The following is a 23,324-nucleotide window of genomic DNA, read 5'->3' on the forward strand; positions in this document are numbered from 1 at the left end:
TATTATTAATAATTTAAAATTTAACAATTAAAGGAATTGCAAAAAATAATATAAATAAATAATAAATTGAAAGTTATCTGATGATTGTTGAACATTAGGATAATTATGGAAAAGTTGAAGAGCATGAGTTTATTACAAATTACCACTTAATTAAAATTCTCTTTAAATTATAATTATATACCATACTTATCTTTAAATGGGATTTTATAGTTTAATAATTTTTAATATTAAGTCTTTTAAACCCAATAAAAAATATAGGATTTAAGTACTAACCATTACTATAATAGATTTGATATATTAATTAAGTTTCATTATTGATACTATTACTTTTATATTCTATGCAATCTTAATTATGAAATTTAAAGATATTTATTTGTGTATTTCAATAAATAATGACAAAGAAATTTACTGCAATATCTATTGTCTACATTTGTTACAATTTTTAGATTTAATTACTTAAAAATTCAATATAGCAATAACAATTTAATATTAAATATTAAGTTTTTTTAATACTTTTATTATCTAAAATGCAATTTTAAATTCTTGCAAGTAAGTAATTTCAATATTTTATAACAAAGGTAATTATAGTAAAACATTTCAAGATATAAAGTGATATCTATAAATATATATTTATTTATCAGTACTTTTAGCATTATATTTATTTACTAAAGTTACAAAAATCTGTAATTTTTGATATGTGCAACTTAGATTATTCATAAGAAAGATATGTGTTAAGATTATTTAATTATTATAAAATTATCAATACAAAAAATACATTAAAAAGATTTATTTTTTACTAAAATTTTCAAATTTATATTGTAATTTTCTAAAAATTTAAGATTCATAAATTTTCTAAACATTTCAGTTTATATTCAATTTTCATTCTCTTGGTAAACTGCATAATTATCTTTACTAGGAGAAATTGTTTTTCAATTTGGTATTTGAAAATTTTAATAAAAATATAAGGAATTTAAATTATTTTATCATGATTAATGTTTACATCTACAATATATTTCTGAAGAAAAGTGATCTAATATATTTAGTTAATTAATTGAAAAATTTCTAAATTACCATAAAAAAAATTAACTGAATTAGCAGAGGATATGCCCAATCAGCAAATTTTTGATTTTTTTTACAATTCAGAATACATTATAGCAATATCTACATAGCTTAGCATTGTATATTTATATCATTTAATAATTACATTGAATTTATTTAGTGAAATAATAATTACATTTGAGGCCTACAATTTCTGTAAGCCAGAATGTGGAAGATGTGGCAACTTTATATCCTTAACTTGATCTGGAAGGTTGATTTGTTTGACAGCAGAAAGGGCTCTTGAAGGAACACCAGCAAGACCTTTCTGTTAAAAAATGATGTTAACTTTTACAATTGACATTATTTTAATTTAACATTTTTTTAAACAATTGTAAGGAAATCATTTCTTTTTCCAATACATAGATAGATCCAAATTAAAAACTTTAACATGTTTCTTTTACTATTACAAATATACCATAAATTACAGAGATAATTACTATTTACATTTCTGTCTAAATTTTGAATTTAACTTATGTATAAATTATAAATTTAATGAAATGAAATTTTATTAATAAATTAAATTAAATAAAACATTGAACAGAATAATATAAACATACAATAAATCATAACTCAATTTAATAGTTGAACATAAATCTAAAAGATGGATTATTTTCAGGTAGAAATTAAAATAATTTCAATTAATTAAATTAGTTCTATTTTAACCCAAAAGTAATTCAATTTTTAATTGGATAATCACAAAATCAGTTTCACAAATAATAGAAATAAAGAAGTCTTTTGTATGATGTAGCAAATAATATATTTTTAACAAATTTTATTGTTAACACTATATTGTGCAATCATTGAAATTTATATTATTAGATAAGAATGATCACTACAAACACCTAAGATACCAGTGAGAAAATTAAACATGAAGTGCGAATGTTTTTGCCTGTGTTAAATGTATATTGTCAGGCAACCAAACTGCAGTGAAAAACACTGGGGTTGCCAAACCCGTGTGAAGGGTTGGGGATATGTGACGTGAGGGGAGGGGGGGTTTACAGTTCATAGAACAACTTCAAAGTAGAGAGGAAAGAGTCATCTCAAAAATTTATAGCTGCATTATGGTGAGTGGCTTCGTAAATTTCCACCTGTTCTACATGTTTCAGCACATGTTGTTCAGATTCATAGCGTAGCAGGTGTGTCTCTTGGAAGTCCACTTGGATGCTTGGAACAAATGCATATGTGGCCAAAGCCATATTGTTTAATCCTTTTTTGACAGATGTTTGATGTTCCTTGAGGCAGACATGTAATGGGTGAGATGTAGCACCTATGTATTGCAGGTGGCAATTGTATCAATGGTCGATGGTCCTTGTTGGGTTGGTCTTTAGTGTTACGGAGTAGAGAGGAGATAGCCATACTTCTGTGGAAAGCCAAACAACAATTGTTTCCTCATGCTATTTCTTTGTAAAGTGTTACTAGTGACTTATTGTAGGTGACGGTCTTGAATTTGGTTTCTTTCTGTGAGGGTTTATTCAGCTGGATGGAAGCGGTGTTGGAAAGATTGTGGGTCAGACTTTTAATTATGTGTGGGGGTAGCCATGCTGGGTAGCATACTGAGTGACAGTGCATAGCTCCTTCTCTCTTGCCTGTTTGCTCAAAAAATGGGAAAATGCTCTCTGTATTAATGATCTGAACACTGCCAATTTGAACATGAAAATCGTGGGATGCAGTTGGGATGAAAATGGGGAGGTGGGTATACCTGAGTAGAGAGGTGTCCGGTTTGTAGTGATCTGGAGGTCCAGGAAATTAATAGAGTGGGCATTGTTCTGTTCAAGACGTAGTACTAGGCTGAATGGGTTGTGATTTATCATTTATAAGAAATCCAAAATGGTGGATTTATCCTGCCAAATTATGAGGATATCGTCAACATATCTGGTATATAGGTGAATGTGGGAAGTACAGTGGACTCCAGTTGACACACTACTAGTTTACTTAGTTGACACACTATTTTATCTAGAAACTAGATAAAGGGCTGCCCATGGCGACTCCCTTGCTTTGTAGGAAAGTTTCTTTTTCGAATGAGAAAAAGGATGAATGGCAGAGCAAGTCAGTTAATTCCAAAGTGTGTTTATGGAGTTTGCCGGCATCCTTAATATGGGAGAGGAGGAAATCATGGAGGGAGCAGAAACAAAGTTAAATGCAGATAGATGGATAGATAGCTATTGAAAGTCGTTTTTAATTTTCTCACTGGTATCTTAGGTGTTTGTAGTGTTCATTTTTATATTATTAAGCTAAATATTCTTTTTGCTGTTTATTAACCAGCAGTTGTTTATCTCTTGTTGTTAAAAGTTTCTCAGCTGTCTGAAAGGTAATTTTGTAAATGTAAGCACGAACAGACTACAGACACATACAGCATATTGAAATAAGATGGGGTGAAGCCACATCTTATTTCAGTCTGTATGTCTGTCATGCTGGTATTTAGACTAGAATCTCCAACTTTTTTCTGAGAAGAAACACACAAACTGTAGAAGACAGATTCAAAAGACAGGTTTTGAAAAAGATCAAAATTAGGGATAAACTTTATTACATTCAATATTTAAATATCTGTAGATATTTGCTGGATAGTAATGTTTCAATATTTCAAGATAATTTCATTGTTGAGAAGGTTTGTTCACAAAGCAAAAATAGAAAATATCCCCATGCAAACTTCTTAAGGCTCTCTTAAAATTCTCACCTGACAGAGATTTGTAAAAATTTAACACTCCCTTCTGTAAATAAGTTTTTATAAAAATCATTTGCAGCAAGGTCTGTTAATTCTACTTAACTTTTCAAAAGTTTTTATGCTTTGAAATAATTTCAATTTTGATGATAAAACATGCCAGTGAAAACAAGCTATTCAGACTAGATAAATATGCTTTGGGGCCATAAGTTAAAGATTCAGGATTTAGACTATTGCCACTCAAAATAGCTGAATTGTCCTTAATAATGACATCAAAACAGCCACTGGTTAATAAATGTTCAAGAGATATGCTTACTCATTTGGCAAACTTCATGAAGTAAAAATCATAAGATTTACTAGAAATCTAATTTTCTTACAATCCTTAATGTACAATTATTATTGTTATTCAATATCTCTTAATACAAATACTAGTTATTATATCATAAATGTTAACTACTTAATATGGAACAGAATTTATAGAAATGTCTATAAAAATAATTTTGAAAAGAAAAATTCCATCTTTTGGTGCTAAGAAATGAAATTCTTACAAATAATAAATAACATTCTTTAATATTAACTTTAAATGTTTTTAGTAAAATTCAGATCATCATCATCATCAGAAAAAGTGAATGCAACAAGAACAAAAGAATCTCAAATGCAGAATAATGTGTACAAAATTAATTTCAAATTTCACAACAAGTACATAGACATAAAATGTGGTAAAAAATAATACCTATTACTAAATAGGTGAATAATGCACAAAAGGTATCAACAAACATGTAAGGAGATATCTTAACTGCAGGAAAAGAAAATACATTATCATATGAGAATAACTACTTCATTCTTCATTGTATTTTCTTTTCTGTAGTTAATACGATATTGCTGTTGGTGCTTTACTACTGTTACTGCTTTTATTTATATCTCTCCTTATATGCTTGTAGATTCGATGTTTACATTATTCACTTACTTGTTCATATATTGTTATATATCCCTGTTAAAAAATCAATAGACACTAATAAAATATTTTCTGGTATACATGCTATAGGTCAATGAAAGCCAATGTAATTTCACTAATTTTTATTGGGATGACTATAACAATTAAAATGTTTGTAGATTGGCAAAATAAAAGTAAATTTTTAATGTGACATTAACTGTATATGCTATAATGAACTTATAATTATGTTTCTTCAGTTATGTGTTTCAATATTTCCATTTTAAAACATGTTCATAAAATTAAAACTTAATTTTTAGTAATAATCTTGGACTAATTCCATAACATGTTCTCAAAAGAAAGTTATGATCAACATGGAAAACCATCTTTAAAATAGATTGAATCATTACATTTAATGTAAATACAGTACTGTACTTCATTTGTGTGTAATGTTTATCTAAAATGTTCACACTAAATAAAAACAGTATAAATGTAAATTTATACCAAATAAATCTTACAATACAACCAATCCAATACTTATTTCAAGTATCAAATGAACAACCAGATTCCTTTGTTGGACTAATAAGACTAAATAATTATTAAGCAATTTGGCAGAAGGCGAACTACTATCTCTTGTTTAATATAATGATTATAAATTAATTTTAATTTGTAATTGTTATATTTAACACGAGATGGTGGCCTAAGGCCTGCCTTCTGCCAGATTGCTTAATAATTATTTAGCCTTAATTGCCTTAATTTGATATTTGAAATATGCTGTTATTTTTTACCATATCTAATTTCTATGTATTCATTGTGTATGTAATTGATTTTAAATTTCACATTTCTTTGCATGTGATATTTTCTTCTACTTCCACTTATTTTCACCTGATGATGAAAATTTGAATTTTGTTGAAAATACTATAAGTTTCATATTAAAAAATTTTATTTGTTACATGCAAATTGTATTGATAATTGAGTTTAGAACATTTTGTATTTTCATATTTTCTAAGTTCTGTTTGAAGAGCTGATGAAAGACCAGCCAGGTCATTAATTAAATTAATCAGCTCTTCAAGCAGAACTCAGATATGTCTGAAATTTCTTTTCAAATATAAATATGTTTGTTTCCTCAACTTATCAGTTTATTGGTTGAATTTTATAAAAACTTGTCATAAGCTATTGTAAATAGGTACAATTAATTTGTTAATGAAGAAGTATAAAATTTTAAGAAAAAAGTCCAGCTTTAAAATCCATTAAAGCTGGAATATTTTTCTTATAAGTCCAGTTACCAGTTACTTTTGTAAAAATTCATTAAGACAGACTGCAAATATTAAATTGTTTATTAATTCAAAACATAATTTTGAATGGAAAATTAGACCTGATAATTCCTGTGCATATATAAATTTGGTTCTTTCTATAATATTTTTCATTATTCCTTTTAAAGGTTTTTATGATAAATTGCTTATTTCTATTAAAAATATTAATAAGTTTTAACTTATCTAAAATACTTTTATTTTTACAGAAATATAGTAGCTATTACTTCTTTCTGTGAATTTCTAAAATAAATTTATATATTTCTTTCAAAGTTGTCAATAATTATTCTATCAGAAAATTATTTTGTAAACTGTTATCAGTAGCCTTTAACACTTAAATCAGTTCTTCTCAAACTAGTTGGTAAGATAGATCACTAGAAATTTTCCCAATGTTTCAGGAATTAGTTTATTTTTTCCATATCATTCTATTATTGCATTGTATTCAAGTTTCAGGGTGACTGTTTAACACTATCTTCATGTTTAAAAATTGTATTTCTTGTGATAACTACACAAGAATTTCTTGTGATTTTTTGGTGGGTGATTATTGGAGTAAAAAATATGTTGATGTTGTCAGAAGGAAAAAAGCATGATTCCAAATGAGATGTAAAATTAACACAACTAACATAAAACTTGGTTAAACTGGAATATTGTGACAAATATAGTTTAATGTATAAATTTTATTTCTGGCATTCCCTCCAGTTCTTAGAATAATTACAAATATATAAAAAATAATTTGGAGTACTTGAATTATCTTAATTAACTTTGTAAATTTTGTTATTAATTCCTAATGCCAGTAACATCAAATATCAATAACAACATTAGCTAATATTCATTTTTGGGCTGCAATTTGAAAAATTCTAGACCTATAAATTTCCACTGTTGTTCATCTATCCATTGTCTGTCTGTCTGTCTTTCCTTAATCTCAAGAACGGTGTTAGATATATGAAAATCAAGATCAGATATGGAAAGCTTAGGGGCAAAAGGCCTGATTAACTATTGGGTTGTTCAGAAAGTAATTTTGTTTTTTTTCTGTGGGAAAAAAAACAATATTTTTATAATAAATAAATATTTTGTTGAATTATTTATCGACCATTTTGGTCAAATATTTGTTGTCATCGTTTCCGGTAGTAGCATGATTTCACATTCATAAAAGTTTTGATCATTGCTTATAAAAAACTGATCCAAGTGATTTTTGACATTATCATTTCAAGTAAATGTCTTACAGTTAGAAAAAAATTGTATAGACCGGAACAAGTAATAATCTGAGTGTGCTTGATCTGGCGAGTATGGTTGGTGTGATAGCAAGTCCCATCTAAGTTATAACAGTTTCTGATGAGTTACCAAACTTGTGTGAAATTTGACATTATCATGGTAAAACACTACATTTGTTTTGTTGATCAGTTCTGGCCCCTTTTCTGTTTAATGATATTACTCGATTTGTTTACTCGATGGCAGTACACTTTTGAATCAATTGTTAAATTGTCTGGTAAAAGCTCCAAAAAAAAATTTCCTTAAAATCCCACCAAAGATAGCATCTCTCTTTAAGAACATGTGGAACCCATATATCAAGCTTTGAAACGAAACCAATTTGTTTGAAGTAATCATAAACAGTTCAATTTGACAAATTTAATCTCTTAGTGATTTCATGTGTTGTTATTCGGCAGTTTGCTTCAATCAGTATCTTTATTTTGTTTTCATACGTGGTGCATCTTCAATATTGAAATAGCCAGAACGAAATTTTGTAAACCAGTTTTGGCACTGTCGTTCTGTCAATACATCTTCTCTGTACACGTCACACAATTTTTTTCTCGCTTGAACAGCATTCTTACCTTTTCGGTAATAAAAAAGCAAAATACACTGAAAATGCTGCTTTCGATCTTCCGTATTTGATGGGACACAAAATCAAACAAAATTTTTTACAAATAGGCCTTAAAATGCTAGCTGTCAAAATATATAATGATAATACGGTTTAGAATGAAAATGGCGGAAAAAATACGACTAATCCGTCCAGTGGTAAAAAAAATAAAATTACTTTCCGAACAACCTAATATATGAACATCTGATGAAAACTGGAATTCACATTATTTCAATTCAAAAATTTTCCTCTGAAAGAAATTAGATAGACGACTGACACAACTTTATTGTTAACAGAAAAGTATGATGTACAGGGGTAAGATACTACAGTACTCAAGATTAAGAAAAAACAGATGGACAGATTACAATGAAAATTTATATTTTTCAATTGTTTTCATATTGCAGCCCAACAACCAAATAAAAGTTAAACTGAATTATGGTAAGTAAAGATATCTCAAGATTAAAAAATTCTACAAATAATATACTAAAATAGAAAGTTTAAATTTCAGTAGTAATTTAATGTTTTAAAATATTATTATTCTTTAAGTATTACTAAAAAATTAACATACAGATGACTCTAGAAAACATCAGCACTAGCAAAAATTCAAAGTAGATAGAAAGCCACCTATCTCTAGTAAAAATTACTTAATATCCTATTAATTAATTAGCCATATTATAGCCCAATAAGAATCTGGCTGTATCATTTGAATATTTCACTAAATATTCTGTTTGTTACATTTTACTTTTCTAAAAACTACCAACATGATATACTCATTTACTCATGATATATTCATTTGCTCAAATGAATGAAAACATTTTTTTAATTCAATAAAATTTAAAGGTTCATGAAAGTTTTAAAGTCTAAAGACAGAAATATATTACAGGTATCCCTTGTACAACACGATAATTCTACAATACAGTTTGAAAATTGGGAAAATTCCCTATATGACACAGTTTCTGCTTTTACTCTGACACAGTTTCTGCTTTTACTCTGACACAGTTTCTGCTTTTACTCTAACACAGTTTCAAGTACTAAGGAAATTTTTCAAACCAAATTTCACAATTTTTAAGTGCAAACTCTGTTATCCAATATTTTTTTTATTCAAATAAGCATGTATGTCATCTCAAACTTGCACATGGATTTTAGGATATTAAAATTTTCAATTTATTTTGTATTTTTCATCAGATTTATTTTAATGAAAACTGTTAGGACAAGGAAGAAAAAAATTTACTAATTTCCCTATCAACCAAGTATTGTTAATGCTGTTTTCAGACATTAGCATTTAAAACTTTCACTGTGTTTTAGTTTTATTGATTAACAACAATTACCTAAAAATGTTTAAATAGACTTTACTAAATACAAAGATTAAACTTTTTTTAATTTAGGTAAGTAATCATTCGAAAAATGATGAATGAAATAAGATGGTATCTCAGTACTGAAACTTGAATACTGAGATACCACCTTATAACAACTTGAAGAATTTGGTATTCAAACACAAATTCTGGAGAAAATTCACTCAGTACTCAACTGAACAAATGAAGGCAACCTAGAACAAATTTTCATTTAATAACATATTTTTATTTTGTCATTCATAAAAACTTTTTATGATAAAAATAAGAAAAATGGAGATGTTGCTGATATTTCAGACCAAGATCAACAAAAAAGCTTAGATGAAGATGATACTTTGTGAAAATAAAATACCCTCACTTAACTAAAATTAATCTTAACTGCTAATACAGTACTTTTAATGGTGATTTTTAATTAATTATTGATTGGAAATAAATTATTGATTGATTAATGTACTTCTCTTAATAATGAAAAAGAATAGTATACATCTTGATATGTGCTTCATCCTTAATTACTTACATTATACTTGTGTCCACTTTGCATGTTCTTGTGAACTAGAACTTCTTATACTGAGAGTTAAGAAGTCAGTACAAGAAGTCCTAATTCACAAGAATGTCCGAAGTGGACACAAGTATAATAATAGCATATTTTTGTTAACTTTTGGAACCTAACTCATGTTTCCCATTAGTCCTTTGTTCAGTCTAACATGGATTTGTATAACATGGCACTTTTTCAGAATATAACTATCATGTTATATGAGGAATACTTTTAATAATGTTTTTATTCATGTACAACATCCATCTTTTGATAATTCTGAAATAAACAACACCAAATGTCTGAAATACTTAATCAGTTATCAAAGAAACAAAATTAATAATTTGTAGTCAGCTATTGCATTTTATTATTTTTCACATTTTTATTTACTCAAATTTTTTGCAATTCCTCAAAAATCTTTCCAACTTTATAATATGCAAAACATTTTAAAATTTAAATTTGCCAAGAAATGAATTGTTTTTTTTATTATCCAAAGAAAGTTTTCCAAATAAAACATTTTATTAGCTGGATCATAATAGTTGAAAGAACACTTTTAAGTTAAGATATTCAATTTCTATTTGATAGTTTCAATATCAAATTGATTGTAATGTAAGACAAATAATAAACTATAAAAACTTAAGACTTATAGAATTTCTTATTCTAAACATATATAACAAATGATTTGGAAATATCTGTCATAGAAACTCAATGTATAATATGCTGATAAATTAATATGAAAAATATTATAATAGCTCAAAATTTCTTCAAACTTAGCTCAAATAGCTTTTGTGATAAAGATTTTTAGTATCAATCTTCTTTGCAGAGCATATTTTCAGTGATTTTCATAAATGAAAACATTTGGATTTATGAAAATCTCATTCGCTTTACATTTTTTCTTCTCTCAGTCTTTCCAAAATACTTTCCCCATTCTGTCTCAATATTATGAAATACTGTCTCTTCCATAAGCTTCATTATAATGTTCCATTTTCATTCCAACATATAAATAATCATCTCTATTTTATTTTATATCTCATGATCCCATGAATCAAAAATTTTGAAATTTGGCAAGAATACTTCTATGTAGGAGGATTTTAAATTTTGAAGATTATGAGTCAGGGAAATTGAGAAGCAGAGAGTCATATCTCAAGTTGGGTCAGACTTAGTGAAACTTTTACTCATTACTACATTTACAATTTTTTAAAAATTGGTCTTAATCACAAAATAAAGCTTTGCCTTTTTTACTAATTTTTATAAATTATAATTGAAAATCATTGAGGCTTCTTTTAAGCTCTTGTTCAAGTACTGAGAAAGTTGTGCAAGAGCCAAGCCAGTTTATAATAAAAATTACATTATCTAATAATTATGTATTTTTAAGTTAAACTGTTCTTTAAAACAATGTTATAATTTATTAAATGTATTATGTTTGAAACAATTTTATTTAAAATTTTCTTTCAAATATCAACAACCTCTTAACTTAAGAAATTTTGAAGTTTTTTATGAAGTTCCTAGAAAGAGAGTACTGCTTCTAATTGAATCAAAGGAATGTTATAGGGAATTCTGCTGCTTTAAGTTTTATAAATCAGTATCAGATTTTCTCTATTGTGAGAGAAAATCTGATACCATTAAGTCTTTAAAAACTGATGTTTTCTCAAAGACTTAACAGTATTAAAGACTAGTTTTTAAAGTCATTTTAAATCTTAAAAAAAAACCAAAGTGTTCAATAATAAAGCTGTTTAAATTCACTTTCAAGAGCTTTGGCAATTTAGGATTGTTAGGCTTTCAATCTCAAAACTGATTCTAAAGTTTATTAAAAGAAGTTTTGGAATATATAAATTAAATAAATGTATATTTTATTATTTTAAAAATTTCATTTTGTTAATGTATGATGACAAGACAATAATAAAATTTCTTACTTCTTTCCCTTCCAATTTCTTTTGTTCTTGATAGTGAGTTATTATTTCATTCATATTGGTATCCAACACAAGGCCTCCCATTACAAATTCATTAAGTATGTAATGAACCTAAATTAATTAAAATTACAGGTAAGTATATTTTATAAAACTATTTATACAATATATAAATATACATCACATTAAATTAATTATGCTTAGCAGATAATACCATGCCAACTGATACATCATGCTGTGTAAACTGTAGTAATGTATTTATAGGGAAAGTGAGCTGGATACATTGTCCCCAGGGATGCAAAGCAGTTTTTTGTGCTACATGCCTCAATGTAAAGAATTTAAGTTTTAAAGACTTCTAAATTTGCACAGAGATATAAATATGAGCAACATATTGGCAATGATCTTGCAAATGAACAGGATAAGTTGATGAATGCTTGTGCTATTTGTTGTCTTGAATTTGAAGAAAAACTGCAGATTTTAAAGCATAGTGGAAAATGTAAATTAAGATTTCATGTAAGTTGTTTAAGTATTACTGAAGAGCTGATTGAGGATACCAGGGAAAATTTCAAGATACTTATGTTCTTCCTGTCAAAAGCTAGGTGACAATAGTGAATCAGACACAGATTGCATATTCTATAAAGGAAAGTGAATATGATTGTTTATTTACATAAATAAATGAGTTAAAGGATGTTATATTGAAATTAGTTGATACAGTATTGCACTTGGAGAATAAGATATGAAAGTTAATGGAAGATGATATAAATTTGGCAAAGATGACGTTGAATTTCATGTTAATCATAATATGCAAACAAAAACAAAATGATAAAATTTTCTGAGTTTGTTAGAATCTAGTCCTTCAGTACTTTCTTTTGAACTAAGTACTTTAAAAATGTTTAGTTCTTGTGCTGAAGCTGTCAAAAAGGGTCAATCAGTGTTAATTCAGACTTATAAAATTGGTACAGAAAACAGGAATTTTTCATCTATAGAACAACAGAGAGACAAGATATAATATATACTCAAAAATACAATAAAAAGTAATCAGAAAATTCACATTTTAAAAGTGGCAACAACCAAGATATAATTGCTTGTAAGCTATTTACATCCTGATAACTACTGTGACAGATATTTTGTCATATTTTCCAGGTGAAGAAGCAAAACAGGTTTTAGATATATATAAAGTGCATAAATTTCTCAACATATACTTTGTTTCATCTACTTTTACCAGTAGTTCAATTATTTGAAAAAAAATTTTTCATCTGAATTTTAGTTAAATGGTTCAATAATACATGAGATTTTTGGAAAATTACATAGTTCTCAAATTTACAGTATGGAAGATTATAAACAGCAAGTGAATAATTCGGTTTTTACAAAGGATGGAAAGGAGATAATGCACAATGATGCTTAAGAACCTGTGATTACATATGGTAGCAGCAATTTTCCACACCTAATAGATTGTGGGCATTTTTCACCAAATTTGGTTACTTCCATGATATTTTCATACAACATGCTATCCATTTGAGTGTGTAAAAATTTTTGTTGAAAAAACATTCCATTTGTCAGTCTCTCTCAAAACAAAAACACTATAGAAAATTTTTCCTTATTGTCACAGGATTGCATACAGTACTTAATATGACAATTTTCCACACTAATTTCATGATGTCATGGATGGTTGTCAGTTACACATGATATGGTATGTGGTCTGTAAGTCATTATGACCTTGAATGCTTGTCTCTAAGATAGTCTGGGTTGATATGACCTTCAACAATTTATTTGCTTTCATGGTTTTATTTTGAGCCCAAAAAGTACAAAAGAATCCTTTTCTGGTCCTCTGAAAAACATCTCAACCCTCCTGTCATTTATTTCTAGATAAACTCATTTTACATTAGCCTGTGCTATTTCAAAGTTTGAAGAGTTTCCTATGGGAGTCCAGTCAAGGACATTGTTTTGTATACAGAACAATCTCATAATATTCAATATCTATGATGTTGAAATTTGGCATATTCAGAGAAGATATATTACAAAATTTTTCAGAATCATCAAATTTAGGGAATGACAATTATATGCAGTATGATTATGCATATAATTGAAAAATCTGCAGAATAATATTGTCTTATGCATGAAATCCTGTAAAAAAAACTGCATGTTATCACAAGCTAGTCATCACAAGTCACTCACAATACTGTTCATATATTTACTGTAGTATAATGTTAACAATATTTGCAGATGGAATTAAAGCTAGAATGATCACAGAAAAAATCAAATTACAATACAAGATCCAAATTTCAGTGTGTATTGTAAAATTGTTTAAAATGCTTTAGCCTATTTCTTATAAAATATTGTAAATATACATAAAAAGTTACTTACCTTATCTATATGAAATATAATATCCAATTCACAAACGTTTTCAAAGCACTTATCAAGGGTTTCTACAAAAACCTAAAAAGTTATACTTTATATTAAATCTTAAACTCAAAATTACATCAGGATATTTTATAATTTAATTACATCAAAAATAATGGTTTAAAAAAATTTAATTAATTGAACAAAGTAACTTCTGGTAAATATTCCATTGTTTTTATTTTTATGTTACAAATTTTAATAAAGTTATCTTAATAAAAATCATTTAATAGCTTAATATTAAAGTACTTATTATATTTTTTTTAACTTTCAAATATGTTCAATTTTTAGTATATAAATTTAATTGTATAGTTGAATCTACTTATAAGCAATCACTTTGGGACTTGTCTAAACTGATGATAATTGACTGATAACTTTAAATAAAGTATGTAAGTAAACTTTAAATGGGATAGATAAATAAGAGTACAATTAGTGAAAATTATGACATTATTGATTGACATTAAAAATGTATAACTCAAAAATTTGCTAAATAAAATTAATTAATTAATATCTAATTCATCCAGTATTAAAGTATTTTGGAAAAAAACCCTTATTCATTATGAAATACAGTGGTACCTCGGTATACGTCTGCTTTAGAATACGTCCAATTCAGAATATGTCCTGTTTGGACGAAACAAATCTTGTTCGGTATACGACTTTTGTTCGGTATACCGAACAAAATATTCAATTATATATGCCATCTATGAACAAGTAGCACTATCGGTGTATTAGACCAGACTAGATGTTCACGGTGCCACAGTTTATAACTTCGTTAAATTTCTTTTGATTTTAATTTGTAAGTAAAATGTTATTATTTTTATTAATCATGAATTGCAAAAAAGGAAACAGAAAAATTAAAAAATGACTAAAATCACAATGGAACTGAAAAAAGAGATTGTTGAGAAATATGAAGGTGGCATGCGTATTCGAGATTTAACTGTTGCATGCCGTATTCCGAGAACGACGATATTGACAATCGTGAAAAATAAAGACATTATTAAATCTGCTAATGTTGCGAAAGGGGTTAAATCAATTTCTAAACAGAGATCGAAGACATTAGATCGTATCGAGAAATTGCTTTTGCTTTGGATAACTGAAAAACAGTGTGCTAGCAACAGTGTATCAGAAGCAATTATTTGCGAGAAAGCTAAAAAGATACATGCTGATCTCATGAAAAATCAAGCTGGAACTAGCAAGGAAAGCGAGGTGTTTAAAGCCAGCCATTTTTTTACATGAGAACGGAGTAATCATTTTTACATTACTTCTTATGGGAAAAATTGGTTTGGTATACGTCCTATTCGGTATAAGTCCAAACACCAGGAATGGATTAAGGTCATATACCGAGGTTCCACTGTATAATTTATTCAAAACATAATGCAAAATGATAAGACTATTCATGTGAATGGCACAATACATTGGCAACAAATTTGTAAGACAAATAGTACTGAGGTTTTCTTATTTCATATCACAGAAAACTGTAAAATGAACTCCCAACATAAGGTTTGACCAACAACTGTTTGGAATTTTGGTCAACTTTTTCTTCATCTTATGAATCAATTTCCTATTTGATTTTGCAAGTCAATGATTAATATATGGTAGACCAATCCTTTATAAGCTCAAAATTATTCAATTGATCAGATTTAAGGTATGTTTGGAAGGTTTCTTTGGGCATGAAAATAATGCCCAACTCAATCAGTTTTGCATGAGTCTTTTGAGTCTTGATCACTGATTTTGTTGTTATTTTGTTTAGTTATGTTTATTTTAGAAATTTTGTTTAATTTAGGATGAGTACTTCACTCTCCTAACAAGTGTGGTGGAGTCAATAAACAAAAAGTCCAACTCTGACTACAGCAAATTTGCAATGTGTGACTCTGACTCAGACCTTACCCTTTTTAAAATGTTACACTATGATTCCTTTTATAAGAAAAAAAACCATTGGTTACCTGAATATTTTTATCTAAAATTTTTCTGTAAAAAGTAATACTAAAATTGATGGTAAGAATAAAAAAATTCATATAATGAATTTACCTTGGAAAACTTTCGAGTACATAAAGAAATACACTACATCTTAAAAGCCAAAAGAATTCCATTTCTATTACTTAATTATGAAAAATTTATTTAAATTTGATTAGTTTCAAAAATAAAAATAAAATACAATAAAACAAAAAAATAATTTGATAAACAATGTAATAAATTGGTCCATAAAATATTTTCTCCCGCTCTGATTACAATGGGAATAGTTAATTTCCTACCAACAGTTGACTAAACTAAAGTATATTGCAGAATTTTAAAATATAAAATTTGGAAAAAAGATCAATCATCTTGAAGCAATGGGGTACAATCGTGCCCTGAGAACCAGTGAATAATAAACTGAAAGAATCCTAATTAATTATATTTTGGAGTTTTCTCTTAATTTTTTAGTTTGTTGCAGTTAGATTCTGATCTTGGTTTTACTTTTTTCATTGTTTTTCTATTGACTGTTGTAAGACCAAATAATGTTATACAAGCAATAATAAATAGTCATAAATAACTCAAAACCAATAGAAAGGCAGTGAAAAATTAGTCAAGAAACAATTGATACCAAGTAAAACATCTGAAATGTAAAAAAAATATTGCACCAAGTTAAAATTATGACATCTAAAATGAAAGTCAAATTTTTTCTTTGAAGCTTCTCTTTGGTAAAGATAAGCTTGGCACTTTAAAGCAATACCATAAGTGTTTACTTTCCAGGTGCAATTCCATGACTAACTTCAAGTGTTCAGTGATTTTATCCACTTGGTCATTGATGGGCCTTAAATTAATAAAAGCTATTTTCTGAAAGTACAGAACAGAGATGTCCAACCCACAGCCCACTTAATATTTTTATGCAGCCCACTGCAACCTAAATTTTTTTACGTACATTTTCATTTATTTTGGAAAAGAGTGTTGTAAAAATTATTCTTGTTTCACTGGATACACTTTGATGTCTTAATGATGTAATTTTTGCTAGAAAACCATACTACCCCACATGCATAACATTCTGTTGTGAACAATTCTTTTCATGCATGAAATACATGAAAACGGCTGAAAGAAATACTCGTAGGTTAAGTGATTCCCATTTAACTAACATTGTTAGAATTAAGACTAGTATTATAAAAGCAGATATTGACAAAATTATAAAAGGAAGGCAATGTCAAAAATTGCATTAAATTTATTTTTATTTTGTGCAAGTATAATTATTTTTACTGTCAATAATACAGTATTTTATGTAATTATATATATTTCTTATTAAAGTTTGATATTCACGTTTTCAACTTTTTAAAAGCATATATTTATTTAAAGTACCGTAGTGGCCCACTGAATATATGTAAATTTCTAATTTGGCCCATTAGGAAAAAAAATTGGACAACCCTTAGTCAGCCCTTAGTCTAGAGTTTTTCATGTTACAACTCCCAACGTGTTAAAGGTGTCATGTGGTACCATCTGACGTCAAATTGGTAGTCTCAAGTTATAACTCATATGCTTTCCCATCTCACCATGTGAGTTCCTACTCACTTTGAGTTGAGCATGTGCGATCTCTACATGAAAGTGAAAATGGCTGATGGATATGCTATTCTGATTGGAATCAAAGCATAAGAAAGAGCTGAAAGAGTAGTTTAATAAGGCAATGAAATTTTTGACCACAAGTAGATGCCATTTCTTTTCATGTAAAGTCAACACTAATAAAAAAGTTTTAATTCATAATTGATAAAATTATACAGCAAATTTTTTCAAAAATAAAAAGAAGTATCTAATTCATCAAAAAAGAGAATTAAAATGATAGTAAATTATATGTATAAATTATTAAGAGCATAGACACTATATTAAGATTATTTATTAATCATTTTATTAAGTTCTGATTAATAAATAATCTTAATAGAGAAAACAATTTAAGAAATAGATCAAGGAAGAAAACTACATGAAAAAAGGATTAAATTAAAATATTTTTTCCATTATACAATGGATTTTTAGCTCCAACACATGCAATTAATTTTTTGACTAATTCTCTCTATAAATCAAATTGTCTTTTTCTTGTAAATTCATTGTCAAATTTACAAGAAAAAAACAATTTGTTACTAATATTTCTTTTTGTTCTTCATTCATTTTTAAAAATAAAACAGTAGAGGTTTCCGTTTTGTTTCTGCATACTATAATGCTATAAGACAAAACTTTTAACTGTAACACATGTAAACTAATTCACATTGATTTGTTTACAACTTGTTACAGTTAAGTTGATTGGTCGAATCATTATAGTCACAAACCCAGATGCATTGTAAATAATCACATTATGCTTAACGACATACATAACCAAGTATGATGTATTTCTGCTTGCCTTTCGAGTTTACATGATGGGTCTTACTCAAGACTACCAATTATGTAAGTCATACCAACATGAATGAGTTCAATAATGTCAATTTGAGTACAACGTGACAAACTTGAGACTAAGGGCCCTGGTATAGAACATGTCATGTGAGATATGCATAACATTTTGCCATGAAATGGCCATTATGTGTTGTATGTTGATATCTAAATTTATCAAACTGTAAAATTATCAATTTTAGAAATTTATATTCTGAAAAAGAAGTACTAATTTGCTATTTCCTAAAAGTATACAAATTTATACTCTTATTAAATATATTCAGTTTGAATACAAGAATGTCAAGAAACATTCTATCAGAAAACATTGTATGCTAGTACAGTATAACTTGGATAATTTGGTTGAAGGGACTGCAAAAGAAATTTGTATTATTCAAAACTTTGAATTAAGAAAGTTCAAATACAGACATTAAAAATATGTATATAAAATTTAATATTGTAATAATAAATTAACAAACAATTTATTACAATATTCATTACGATTACATTAAATTATAGATACTGTATTACATTACAGTATTTAATGTTATACATGGTCCTTTTGTCATTTATACAGTTTTTGTTTTTTTAAAATAGACACTGACTGTTGACTTTATACTGAGAATGAATAGTGTGAGAAGCTGGGGAGTTGATTAGTATTGATTTAAACCCTGTTGGATCAGCGACAGCCTGGTGAAGGCTGCTCAGTTGTCACTGGATGGCATAATTTATGAATTGTCATCAGAATTGCAAGATTCTTTCAACGTCAGGACCTGACACCAGTTAGGATAGTAAAAGTTTGCATCCTAACTTGCAATTTGTAAACAAATGTTGAGTAGGAGGGATAGTTCAACTGTTAAATGGGGAGCTCAATGGGTAAGTCAATAGGGTGTCCAAAATTCCAACTAATTGAGTCGACACCATGTTTAATAAAATAAAAATTTAAAATATAAAAATCAAAGTACAATATACAACTACTACAAAACATACAACTACCTGCTAAGCATATGCATGACTCTCGTGAGGTTCTAGAAAAATTGTTCCCACTCTATCTACTTCTAACTGAGAAAGAGAATTTACAAATATAACCTCAATGTAGAGTACCTTGTGTCATTCCAACTCGATGTTTCTAGATCCTGTTATACAAAGTCATCAGGATACTCATGGATCAAGGTCGAGGGTTTGATGTCGACAATCAGGAGAGAGACTCTTCCTGGATATTATCCAGGGAGCCGGGGAGACAGTCTGAGTGTCATTTGAACTAGTTAAAATTACTTCTTAGGTACTAATCACACTGAAAATCGGGTGCTCAGCCGCTATATCCCCATCAAATGTGGTAATTCGATCAGGTGACTATTTGTTTGTATTGATGACACTCTGAATGTGTCATTGCCGGGCTGGCTTGGGTAGTAAGAATTAGTCTATCTCAGGTGGATAGTTTACTCTTTCCTTCGATTGTTTGTAAATTCTCCCCGTGAGCTTGTTTAAATCACATATTAATAATTAGTTGTTATACCGTTATTTCAAACTTTCTCACATCAATGAGAGGGGAAGGGGACCTTTGCATCAAAGGTCCCCTTCAACATGAGTTTCTTATAAATCGGGTTTTTGCTAAACATTTACAAACAAAACATGCACCCATATCTCACAATGGATTTGGACAGAGATATGATGACTGGATAGAATTAAATATAGTAAGTACTGTACATATTAGGCATAGAAGTATGTAGAAAATTATTACATCATTCACTCACAAACATAGTTTAACACACAATTAAACATCCACAATCACAAATGCCATTATTGTTGCTAGTATCTTATTTAAGAACTGAAATCATAGAAAATTTTAGTGGAAATCATCTAATTTATTTAACAACTCCGAGAACAGTACTATATCATCTTTTTATAGATAATATATGTACAGTACAGAATTCAAGCATGTTGAAAGGTTTACATGATGATAAAAATATTAGCATTAAAACTGTATTCACCAGTCACCTACTTCAAATTAAAAACTAATTGAATAATCAGAAACTTCAGATATATTGTATTTTTCTATGTTTTATGGTTTGCTGTCATTCTCAATCTATCTCTCCTTAAAACTAAAAGGCAAACTTTTAACCCTGCGTTAGTGCACTAAGTTTTTTTTCGGCATTAGTGCAGTGGGGCGTTTGTCCACCCCGACATTTTTTTGGGTCCATAAACTATGTAAGTAAAAATTCATAAAGATTTACTCATTTATTTGGTAAAGGCATGTGTCAATATACATATGATTATATTCAGGTATGATTACATATTATATTAATACATAAATCCATGAAAATAAAAAACAACATTTATCAAAACTCATTACATTAGATCTTATTATTAAACCAATAGTAAAAATCTAAATTGTTTTTTAAGCATTTTCGTCACTCTGATTCAATAGCTGACATTGTACTTTGGCACTAATTGCAAATGACAAGCAACTTGCTATGTTTGGTATTTTCTCAATGTGTTTATGAAAGTCAGCCATTTTGAATTAAAATAAACTTAAATTATTTTTATTCACATTGATTATTATATCTATATTATAAATAATAAATATGGTCACATTATAGTTATTTGAAAAATAAAAAAAACTAAATAAATATTTGTAAAATTTAAAAAAAAACGTAACTAATACTGTGGTGTGTTTGGACACCCCACTGAGAACTGTTGTTTTTCTCTTACTGGAATTTCTGCTGCATCGTAGTAATTTCTGAGCATGCTCTATATATAAAATCATGAAGCTACTAAAGAGGACACAAATATTTCTTGCAAAATCTATGAATAGTGCAACTTTTAAAATGTTGGGGGTGGAGAAACACCCCACTGCACTAGCCCAGGGTTAAGTAAGCTGAGGCTAAGAAATGTGCTGGATACTCTGGAATTTCCTAATCAACATTACCAATATTGGTGTCTAAATATATATTTTATCTGAATACTGCAGGTGATTTTTTTTTTAAAACTTCTTACAATTTTACACTGAATTAATTAAAAAAAATCAAATTAAAAAGGAATTTTTTTTACATTACTGTTATACAAAATTCAAGGATCCGGAGAAAAAACTCACATTATCTACAAATTCAAATCAAAAAGTTTGAATTATCCAAGTTCTACTATATTATACATAGACAGAATGATAATTTTTGTAAGTTTTAAATATAAAACTTTAAAAAAAACACAACTTCAAAAATATTTAATAGTTTGAAAATGAACTAAAATTAAAGTATTTCATTATTATATTTATGCTTCTTACTTTTAAATATAAAATATTTAAAAATATTTAAAAGAATATAAAAATAATGTTTTCTTAGTAACTCTGGAGTACAAAGAGAAAATGTTTAATTTATGTACATTTATGTAATTTAAATAAATTTTATACATTAAATTTATTAATAATAAAATACTTACTTGAATAATATCTAGAATACCCAATTCACTTTCTGATGAATCAACACAAAATACAAAGTATAAAGTGGCATAATGTCTGTAAATTAACTTATAATCTGATCCTCCTATTAAACTGAAAATTAAAAGTTATCAAAGTTTTAAATCAAAAAAATAAAATTTTTCTGTGTTTCAAATTAGCTAAGAAAAATATCATATTTTCTTGATTCTAAGATATTCTTTTTTATAGTATAATTTGCTTCTTGGATGACTATGTTAATTTTCTTTTGGGTTATAAGTTTGGGTTTAAGGTATTAAACCCAAACTTATAACCCAAAGTCATTTGTGGTTGTTATAATAAGTTTTGGTTTAAGGCATATTAATTAATAGCCAATAGAAAATTATACCATTTTTATACATTTTCACTTGTCCAATGTATAGGTACTGTACATCTTAGAATTCAGAAAGTCTTACATTTGAAGCCTAAAACAATAATCACAAGTGAACCACATGATATGTTATACACCAATAATAGATGTTTTTGGATATAATATTTATATATATTTACAGTTAAATCACTTTAAATAAGCTTTGCTGGTAAAAAGAATTTAATTTAAACTTTTTAATTTTAAATTTTAATGTTAAAAAGTCTTCAAGACATTAAAATGCCACATTAAAATGAGTAGTGACTGCATCATGCATCAAAACACAAAAATAAAACTGTCAAACAGCATTTATATTGTTTTTTTAACTTGTTACCTAACAAAATTTAATAAAATGTATTCTTTAGAAACTTTTTTATTTTCATCAAAAACCTTAAAATTCAATTTTATACTCATAATACAGTATATCCTAGAATCAATGGTATCTTAGAATTGTGGAAATATACAGGGTGGACCAAAAAGAATATAAGAATATTTCAAACTGATATATTTAATAAACTGTAAGACATACAACTATGGAACTTGGGACACATATTTATGAAACTCTCTAGTTTAGATTACAGGTGTTCAATATGTCCTCCACCAGCGACACGAACAATATCACACCGATACTCAAATTCCTGCCATACTCGACTAAGCATGTCCGGTGTCACTGATGTAATGGCAGTACGGATCTGGTTCTTCAACTCATCGAGGTTCTGTGGTAGTGGAGGAACATAGACGGTGTCCTTGATGGACGGGGTCCATCAAGTTGCCCGTCAATCCAACGGTCCGAACGGGAGTTCCGTCCGGGTGTCCGGGAACCGGGGTCCGGGCGGGAGTTTGGTCCAGGCTTCATAACTAACCTGCGTCTCAAAACACGCCAAACTGTTGTTTTAGGCAGCTGCAATTCCCGACTGGCACGACGTGTTGATTTTGAAGGGCTACGTTGGTAAGCAGCTTGAATCCGTGCGACATTTTCTTCAGATACACGAGGTCGGCCAGGACTCTTTCCTTTACATACACAACCTGTGTCAACAAACTGACGGTACCATCTGCGAATGTTCCATCCATTCGGA

General features: G+C 28.1%; 1 protein-coding gene across 3 annotated transcripts in view; it reads right to left on the minus strand.

Moving 5' to 3' along the window:
• LOC111625898 (AP-3 complex subunit sigma-2-like) overlaps positions 1-23,324 on the minus strand; it is a 38,091-nt gene that overhangs the window by 3,536 nt on the left and 11,231 nt on the right. Inside the window, exons 3-6 of one of the 3 annotated variants that reach the window (XM_023369155.1) lie at positions 21,848-21,959; positions 14,006-14,077; positions 11,648-11,755; positions 1,235-1,363 (exon numbers count right to left, since the gene is read on the minus strand). In XM_023369155.1, coding sequence (XP_023224923.1) covers positions 1,244-1,363; positions 11,648-11,755; positions 14,006-14,077; positions 21,848-21,959 — 412 coding nt within the window. In that variant the 3' untranslated portion in view covers positions 1,235-1,243. Of the gene's footprint in view, positions 1-631; positions 1,364-11,647; positions 11,756-14,005; positions 14,078-21,847; positions 21,960-23,324 lie in introns of those variants that run through there. The other 2 variants (XM_023369154.1, XM_023369156.1) reach the window with 2 other exon arrangements.

The sequence above is a fragment of the Centruroides sculpturatus genome, unplaced genomic scaffold (assembly GCF_000671375.1).
Source record: "Centruroides sculpturatus isolate CEXI.00-Female unplaced genomic scaffold, Cexi_2.0 scaffold452, whole genome shotgun sequence".
Taxonomy (NCBI): Eukaryota; Metazoa; Arthropoda; class Arachnida; order Scorpiones; family Buthidae; genus Centruroides; species Centruroides sculpturatus.